Below are 9,912 nucleotides of genomic sequence, written 5' to 3'. Positions count from 1 at the left end.
GAGAAAATCACCTTTTTAAGTAAATTGTCACGTGCGATAGTGTGAGGACACAGCTATTATTAGCCATACGGTAGTGTTACTTTGAAGCAGATGATTGACTATGTCCAGTTTCACTGGACATAGTCACTGGGCAATTCCATGTCACTGGGCAATGTGTCACAAGGTGTCACTGGGCAATTCCATGGAAAATTACATTTTTTGTAACATCCATAACGCCATTAAAATGTGATGGTATGATGTGAATGATTACACGAAATTTGAGCATTTGCTATTTTTGGCTGAAGAATGTACATGACAAAAAATGCACAAAAAATGAATTATCATTCACATCATACAAATGCCAAGGCATTTCACTGGCATTATGGATGTGACAAAAAGTCAATTTTCTGTGGAATTGCCCCACTATAGAATATAATTAATGTATTTCGGGGGAAGTAAGGTTAAAGAAAGGAAGTTCTGTGTACACAGAATGTGTATAGGCCTACTTTTAAAATGCGCTAGGCCTACGTCAATAGAAAACGTCTCCTGGTCCGTAAAATGACGCCAGGATATTTCTAAAAGTTCGTGCTTTTGATCGTTTGTGCCCTGAAAGGCAAGTCTTTCACATTCATATTCGGTTACATCTGCCAAGAACGATAGAGAGCTGACACATTGAGTAACGAGTAATGGGTTAATTTTAGCTCTACCGTAAAACCTTATATGTGATCCCGTGAGAGAAATTTGGTCTCTGCATTTATCCCAATCCGTGAATTAGTGAAACACACTCAGCACACACAGTGAACACACAGTGAGGTGAAGCACACACTAATTCAGGTGCAGTGAGCTGCCTGCAACTACACACACACATACACGCACACACACACACACACTTCACCTGCCAGTGACGGAGCAAAGCAGCTGAGTGCAAGAACCAGTATTGTAGTTATGTGCATTCTTTTAACAGTCTCATATGATGTTCATTTAACAGTCTTATAGGGAATGAATGAGTTGGCATAGCGGTTAGTTTTACGTATTGGCACATAGTACATATTGGTCAAGAGAAAATTCAACATTCAATCAATATTTTCTAGAGGTATAAATATATTGGGATTAATTGTATGTTATAGTTGGTTTATGGTATTAAGGATTTATTTATGATGAATTATTTCTAGTTTGCAAATTAAAATGCTTTGTACAATCACATTGATTATTCAAAATAGTATGAATATTTGCTTACTTGTGTTGAAATTAGGCTTCTCTAATAACATGAATTAACATTTATTTGATAGCTCTGAGAAACAGTGGCATCTAGGCAAATCCCTTGCACACAGAGAGAGAAAGATCTTGTTACGTGTGTTCACTAATCCCAGATTGGCCACGTGCATGAAACGATTTCCATCAAGACAAATAACAGCATCCATCCATTCATTCACCCAAACCGAAAAAGATCCAAAACAAAATGCCTGCAGTAATACTCCATTCCAGGTGGTGGAAGTATTGCATAGGTGTCTGCCAATATTTGCCAACCACGGTCCACGAGGCAGTAACATAAACCACAAATATTTTCTAAGTGTTGTTAGCGATGTTGGTTCAAGAAGTTTTGTGGAGATAAACACGGTTTCACATCTTATTCTACATAACATCAGATCAACTACCTCCGTGTGTGGAGCAGCGGACTTGTTTTAGGTTGGCTTGTTTAATGTCTAACTAACTTGGCGACATTTAGCGTGTTTCCATCCAACTTCATAATGCGCATTTAATCTATTCGAATAAGAAATCCCGTTTGGAAACACGTGAAATACGCATCACAAATCCTCATCTATATTTGATTCGCTAGGGGGTGGGGTGGATTAACTTTCGATGCGCATAATGCGAATAAAGTCGATGGAAACGGTTTATTCGCATCGTGTGACGTAACCTTCAGAGAATCTCAGCAATCTCTGGCGCTTCCCTAACATTAGGCAACTTGATGTGCTCTCTTGCTTGTTTCAGGAGAATAAAACAAACTGAATACACACATCGGGAACAGTTGTTTGGCTGACGCTAAAGTTTTCGCCAACAACTCTGTATTCGCACACTTTGCAAGTTTATACAACTAATGCAGTGCCCGTTCAAACATTTCTGTAGAAAACCTGTAGGCCAATTAAGTTACATGCCAGCAGTTATGCCTGCTTTAACAATAGGATGATGGGGAAAAACATCATTCCAGCTAAGCATTCAATACTGAATATCATAATATATTAGCCTATAATTAATGTGCTGTAAGCAGAATTTAGACATGACTGCATGTGACATTTCTACAGATCAAAATGGCATAACAAATGTTTTGAGTTAAGGCTATAGCTTATTGAATAACTTTCCTGATAGTGAAGACAAGCCATTTTGTGAGTTGACATTTGCAACCATGTGACTCAAAAGCAGTGCTTAGTAGCATAAGTGACTTTGCTCTGTCTGCCAGCTTTGTGGCACGTCTTCTGAAACGTTAAATTCGGGACGATTAGCCTATCGTTTGTTTCAATTTGGGACCTTGCAGTCGGAATTGTAGTTTGTTCAAAGTCTCACATCCAAATTTAGCCTGGGCTATTCAAAGCGTCAGTTTATTGCACATACTTTCTATGTAATTTTGAATAGCCACTACATACCCGTGTTTGTTGGCACGTTGTTGCAAAATCTGCGTAATCATTTTATGCAAGCAAACATACAGGGAGTCTTTATTGTTGAGGTCAGACATGATAATCAAACATCTTGCATTTTAACCATGATTCAGTGCTGCCAAATCTCCGCTTATCCTCTCTCTGGTCCTGCACAGTGCTGTGTGAGAGGGTGGCTATGGTAGAGCGGAGAAAGCCAACATGTGCTTCTTTTACCGATATTTAATAATATATTTTGCTTTTCTTATCCAAACAATGTCAAACTATGCACTGCACTTAGGCTACTCATGCCAGTAGCAAGACACCTGGCAAGTTTGAAATCGAACGGACGAACGACACGCAGACAGACAGACGTTCCTCCAATTTATGGATAGATAGATGCGATGGCTTGTTTGTTGGGATAGGCATCCAACAACGAGTAGGCCTACTCGGGGCAACAGCCGGGTCTATCATTCGGCATAATTCTTCAAACCCTGACTTGCTGAATCTAAAGGTCTCCACCCACTGTTGGTCAGGTAGAGCTGTAATCGGGCCTTAAAAGCCTTAAAAGCTTACAAGCCCCACAGAAATCAGCCTGAGCCCTGACCGAGCCAGAGACAGAGCCTGGAACAAAGAAATAAAATAGCCTAAGTCCTCTCAGCATTCTGAAGTTTGCGGGAACCCTCCCATACGCAGCCCCGACATTAAATAGTTCTTGCGCCAGCTTTTTAAACCCCTCGCCATTTACGATATTAAAAGGCCTAATGTCTTTACAGCGAAAGCTGACACACTTCCTCTCCGTAACCATTTGTTTCACCTTTGCAGGGTTTGATTTTGTTGCTGTAGCCTAACAAACGATGTGATCCTGATGGGCACTTGCAGCTTTGATCAACATGCCTTGACGTTGTACAGAATGTTGCATCCTTTGGATTTTACATAACCACTGGCTCATTATTCTCATTATGCACTTGATCAAAACTTTTCCACAACTCATACTTTGCTTTCTTTGCCGGTGCAACTAAAATGCCAGTCGCCAGAGGCCAGCCTCTGTTTCACCTCCTAAGCATCCATTTCCCGTCTGGTTCGGGCAAACATTTTCAGCTCTACAGTGAAGTGCCAAATTTGACCAAATGAAAGAGACCTTGGTCGTTCCCAAGTGTATGGCGGTCTCCGGCGATGGGAAGCTGCCGATTGTGCAATTTAAACATTCTCCGCCTTCTCCTTCTAATCGATATTAAACTAAATATTTTCAAAATTAAGGAATGAATTAGGCCACAGAGAGGAGGGCGTCCATTTCACTCAACGTAGGCAAAGTGTCCCCCAAATACTTAGAATCAATAGGTGTTGAAATGCTGACTAATGCACATTTTATTTATGCACATTACCACAGATGCGCATCACTAATTTGCATGAGTTGGATGGAAACACGCTAATTGTTAGACCCAATAACAGCTGTCGTTACTCGAAGTGATTGATTCTAGTAGCCTAAGCCAAGTAGCCATAAGCAATACGAAACAGGTAATGTTGTTTTTGTGTATTTTATTTAAAGCGAAACATGATCTTTAATGGCAACCTTTTTTGTGGTGTTCTGACTATAGAAAACTTTGGATGGGATCCTTTGGTCCGTTGGGAACATGGATCTCGGACTTTCGCATAGTTCTGGCTGTAACATTACTGACACGCGGCAGCTAGAGCAACTCGGCGTGATGGTGAAAGAAGAAGATATAAAAGAGGAGGAATATGGTCATATGATTTCATGTCCAGATGAAGATGAAAAGCCCTTTGCAGAAGTTCACTGTAAAACTGAAACGGACGTCACAGAGTCCAACGTTACTTACAATGAAACACAACAGACAACCGCGGAGATTGAAGTGAAGATTGAAGATGATGAACAAGAACACGATTATCTGCTGGGAAGTAAGTCCTTTCAGATCCTCCTTCTAGATGCGAATCCCTTGTAACCATTTATAAAAACAGTATATTAATGATGACCATAGCAACCACAGGAAGGATTGTTGTTGTGTAACCTGAATCAAAGATATGATATTTCTCAATATCAGCTCCGGAAATAATGTCATTCCGCAGACCAGCTGTGTCCATGTTGCGGACCGCGGCCCATAGTTTGAGAAATGCTGGCCTACGTTGCCAGATCGGGTGTTTTTTTCCACTATGAAGGCCTGTTTTAGCAGAGTTTTTGCCTGAAGTCTGGCATCCTATTGAACAAAGTTAAACTGAGAGAGCGTGCCGTTCAGACACCACAGTTCACAGTAACGTTCATCAGGCAGTAATACAGTACGTTCAGTTCGTGTTCGCCCAAAATATGAACGAGTTCATGACCTATCGTTCAATGAATGCGTTCAGGCACAACACTGGTGGCCGGGGTCTTTTATTTACTTAGGCGGCGCAAAGCACAGGCCTTTTATTTGGGGCAGGCTTCGAGGCAGGCCTTTATTTCTTATTAGGCTTCTGTTGTAGAATTTTATTTTTAGAAATAAAGTAAAAGACTACTCTTAATGTGAGCCAACACTGTTCAACACTTCCTGTAACCGGCATACTGGTAGGCTATCCAAAGCAGAAGATTTTCGTTTTGGTTTGGGATTTAATTTGCTTTTGGGTCATTCCGTGTGAAATCACCCAATATCAGCAAAATTTGGCAGGTGACCCTCTCCGAAATAATTCACAGGTTATTCACAGATGTTTGTAGACCAAATCTATGCATAGATCTTAAATAGTATATCTGCATCACTAATCGTTGCAAAACTATAGCCCTTTGAAACTTCAAGTCATTTTTTAGCATTGTGGTGAATAATCCTTTTTGTTCAACTTCCAACATTATTGGCTCTTTTGGTATTTCACACACATTAGTGAAACTATGTCAATAGAAGAACATTTTCCAGTTGAATTAAAAAATCCAATCGGATCAGACGCATCTTTTGTAATTTCCCCTCTGCAAAGCTCTGAAAATGGCTATAAATTAATTACCGTATTTTCCAGACTATAAGTCGCTCCTGAGTATAAGTTGCATCAGTCAAAAAATGCGTCATGAACAGGAAAAAAACATATATAAGTCGCACCGGACTATAAGTCGCATTTATTTAGAAATGTATTTCACAAAATCCAAAACAAAAAATAGAGACTATGTAACCAGATTATTGAGGCCAAAAAGATTAATGTTAATGAAGACGAAAGAGTGAAGGCAGCCAAGAGGAGGGCAGGAAGGTAATTGCAAAGCAAAAGATTCACTGAAAGAAAATACCATGTGGTACACCAAAATGTATCCAAAATATGTGGAGAATACAATGCTGTCAAGCATTTTGGGCGATGTGGAGTCACAAACTGGCAGCAGATTAAATGCTCACGAGAGAGAAAAATATGCAGTTTTAGACGTGACTGAAGCAAGCCAGGCGATAGGTCTATAGGCCCGACGGTAATTGTAAAGCAATTTACAAAAAATTCACTGAACAAAAATTCTGAAAATTTAGCTAAAATGTGGAGAATTCAATGCAATCAAGCATTTTGGGCGATGTGGAGTCACAAGCTGGCAGCAGATTAAATGCTCACGATACAGAAAAAGACTGTTTTAAAAGGACTTGACCGAAGCTGAGCCAAGCCAGGCAATAGGCCTATAGGCCCGACGGTAATTGTAAAGCAATTTACAAAAGATTCACTAAAACAAAAATGCTTATGTGGTACATGGAAATTTAGCTAAAAATGTGGACAATGCAATCAAGCATTTTGGACGATATATTGGCACAAGCTGGCAGCAGAACAAATTCTTGCCGAGAGAGCGAGAGAAAAAAAGATGCACATTTAAAACCAGGGCCTATATTTCGGATTGCGGGTATTACTAAGTATTGAGCATACTAATAAAAGTCCCACAACTCTAGCCATCATAATGTGAGAAATTCCCACACATATTGCAGTGCTGTCTGACATTAATCTAATAATGGAGCAGCCTGAATGCGGGACTATTGACTGGACGGACCAACTCTGACTTCAATTGAACCCCATGCAGAGACACACACACACGCGCACGCAGGACCACTTTGGGGGTGCCTCTCTCTCTCTCAGCAGGATTTGTCACCGCTAAAGTCAAATTATAGTATAGGTGCTTCTACAGCAACCGCTATCGACAGGAAAGGAAAACAAACGTTTAGCAATCAGGAACCGTCAGGAATTTTGCAAACACAGAAGCATGATAGCCTATGATATAACGGAGAACATGGATGTGTTCTCCATTTGAGGAACATTATAATCGATTGTGGACGTGAACAGATGGCTACAGACACGGAGCGCATAGTAGGCCTACTTTCACTTTCTGTACGTATTCACGTGAAAGATAATTAGTAGCAAAACAGCGATCAAATATTACATGGCAGTGAGTTTTGTTTTCAAATGTTTTCATGCATGTCTAGATAACGGGTGAGGAATGTTTAGGGGACAGACTATCGTAAATCCTCAAATTATATTTGGACCATGGCTTGTATTCGATAGATATAGGCCTTTATTTCTTGCGTTTTACTGTGAGACAGGCCTATACTTTTCTTTTGGAGCGGCATACCGGTAGGCTATCAATGGCAATGGTTCATTAAGTTTCATGTATGAAAGAGTGTCGGGATTTCCATCCGCTTATTGCGCGATAAGGCATCCGCTTTCATTCATTCATGGAACGTGTGCTGTGCTGCAAGGGAAACCTTATTCCGTATAGGCAAAGAGGTCTAAGATAGCCTAAATTTACTTATTTTTTAAATGATGCATGATTTACTTTTTTTATAAAATTCGTAGGCTGATGCCTGGCAGCAACAATTGTGTTTAAATGTAGGTTAACCTGGGGCTGCGTGTCACTGGTAGCTTGAGGGCAACATGTTGGAGACTCATGGTGTAGGACGATGACTTTTCATTGGCAACAATATTAAACCAACCAACAATATAATTTATTAAGAAAAGCTCTTTTATGAGTTAAATTGAAACAAAATTATTCTGGCTTTTATTTGTCCGAATCTGAGGCCTGGCTATGAATAGAATCCCGGCCATAATTTGAGGATTTAAGTATGCATGTGTGTTTCAGGCATAGCAAGCACTAATCTCTGACTGAAAGTGCACAGGACTTGTGCATTTGAGAGCGCTCTCAAGGCTGTAGAAAATAATGTTTCATGTAGGGTTCATGTCAGTTAATATAAATTAACATTTAAAAACATGTTCAATTATATAATTTTTTTCATATATAAGTCGCACCTGACTATAATAAAATCAGATAATTGAATCACTAGATGTAGAGCATACGGCATTCTAAATCCATATTGTATCTCTTCCAGGTGTGTCTGAAGACCCAGATGTAGCGCAACAGAAGATCCATGGACAGCACGATGAACTCGACCTGCAACTCGATGGAACGCTGCACCACTGCACCACCTGCAGGAAGAGTTTCACGACCCTGAGAGAACTTGAGAAACATCAGCAAACACACTCTGTTGGTGTGAATAAAAAGTATAACCCTGGTAGCAAAAGGCGACATGAATGTGCCCAGTGTGGAAAAGCATTCTCAAAAGTTTCAACTCTTAAAACCCACATTTTAACTCACACAGGAAAGAAGCGTCATAAATGCATCCAGTGTGAAAAATCGTATTCCTGTGCTTGGCGTCTTAAAACCCACATGCTAATACACACTGGTGAGGAGCCTCATAAATGTGACCAATGTGGAAAAGCGTTTACAACACTCACAGATCTTAGAGTGCACATGCTCACACACTCTGGAGAAAAGCCTCATAAATGTGACCAATGTGGACGAAGTTTTTCAAAGAGATCAAGTCTTAAAGCCCATATGATGACGCACACTGGAGAGACGCCTTATAAATGTGTCCAATGTGGAAAAGGTTTTACACTATCCACAAATCTTAAACAGCACATGCTCACTCACTCTGGAATAAAGTCTCATAAATGTGTCCAATGTGGAAAAAGTTTTACATTCCGATCAAATCTTAAAGCCCATATGAAGACGCACACTGAAGAGAAGCCTCATATACGTGGTCATTGTGGAAAAGGTTTTACAACATCCACAGAACGTAGACTGCACATGCTAACACACTCTGAAGAAAAGCCTCATAAATGTGACCAATGTGGAAGAAGTTTTTCAGTCAGATCAAATCTTAAAGCCCATATGATGACTCACACTGGAGAGAAGCCTCATAAATGTGACCAATGTGGAAGAAGTTTTTCAAAGAGCTCAAATCTTAATATCCATATGAAGACGCACACTGGAGAGAAGCCTCACATATGTGCCCAGTGTGGAAAAGGTTTTGCACTAATTCCATATCTCAAAACCCATATGCTAGTACACACTGGAGAGAAACCCCATGTATGTGTCCAGTGTGGAAAAGCGTTTTCACAAAATGCACATCTTAAAACCCACATGCTAAAACACACTGGTGAGAAGCCTTATAAATGTGCCCAGTGTGAAAATGCCTTTAGAACAGCCGCACAACTGAAACATCACCTGCGTATACACACTGGAGAGAGTGTCGTCATCGTCTTGCTGCCCTCCCTCAGTTCTGTGATTGGTCCCCTAACTGAGGCGAAAATTTGCTCCATGGAATCCAGGCTGCCTAGCAGCGTAAAATAAAATTGCGCGCGTAAGGCAGCATGGGAATTCTACTCTAGCATTGTACTCTCACAATGAAAACAATTAGGAAAAATCCACCCTTGAAGGGAAGCAAGTTTATTCTGAGAAAAAGGAAAATCTCATGAAGAAATAAATATTTTTAACGAAAACATGTTGCTCAAAATTATTGGCACTCCTAGAAAAATCTTATATACAAAACCATTACAAAAGCATTTTCCTATTTAATTTCAATGTATTTAAGTTAATCAGAGTGTCTGTGAACTTTCAGAAGTACTTCATGACTTTCTTGCCATCTCAGTCCCCTGATCTAAACCTTTCAGTCCTTTTAGGCAACTCCCTCCACTCGGTGGCCATATTGCAATGCTTTTTGGGCACTTATCGGGCATCTGTTTCGGCAGAAGTGCGCGTGCGTAAGGCTTCACGACACCAATCTTGCTCCAGCGGCGATTAGCACGATGTCTTCACAACACTCCACATTATAGGCTCAATGTATTCACAACACAGCACATGATTGGCTCAATGTATTCACATGTCAACATTTTGCCGCGGAAGGGGTGTGATATGTGTAGACAACTGCCATGTTGATGCTACAAACTAACCCCATGCATTTCTAAGGAGGATTTTTGAGTGCTGTGTCTCCTCATTAGAAAGACTCTGTCTAAACTTTATAGAATGTGGACCTAG

The 9,912-nt window shown here is 40.3% G+C and overlaps 1 protein-coding gene across 1 annotated transcript; it reads left to right on the top strand.

Annotated features, from left to right (window-relative positions):
- Positions 1-1,528: 1,528 nt before the first annotated feature.
- Positions 1,529-9,539, top strand: LOC125297709 (gastrula zinc finger protein XlCGF57.1-like). Its single transcript, XM_048248161.1, has 4 exons — positions 1,529-1,665; positions 4,208-4,526; positions 7,925-9,185; positions 9,527-9,539. Exons 2-4 carry the CDS (start codon positions 4,244-4,246, stop codon positions 9,537-9,539), a joined length of 1,557 nt encoding a protein of 518 aa, XP_048104118.1. The 5' UTR covers positions 1,529-1,665; positions 4,208-4,243.
- Positions 9,540-9,912: the final 373 nt, after the last annotated feature.

This window comes from Alosa alosa, chromosome 7 (genome assembly GCF_017589495.1).
Source record: "Alosa alosa isolate M-15738 ecotype Scorff River chromosome 7, AALO_Geno_1.1, whole genome shotgun sequence".
Classification (NCBI taxonomy): domain Eukaryota; kingdom Metazoa; phylum Chordata; class Actinopteri; order Clupeiformes; family Clupeidae; genus Alosa; species Alosa alosa.
Note: the sequence above shows the minus strand (reverse complement) of the source record. Positions and strands in the feature narration are given on the sequence as shown.

Bases quoted from the DNA above. Each gene is read 5' to 3' on its own strand.
- LOC125297709 (XM_048248161.1), top strand. From the start codon at position 4,244: ATGGATCTCGGACTTTCGCATAGTTCTGGCTGTAACATTACTGACACG. The intron at 4,527-7,924 runs GTAAGTCCTTTC...TATCTCTTCCAG, and splicing joins ACACGATTATCTGCTGGGAA to GTGTGTCTGAAGACCCAGAT.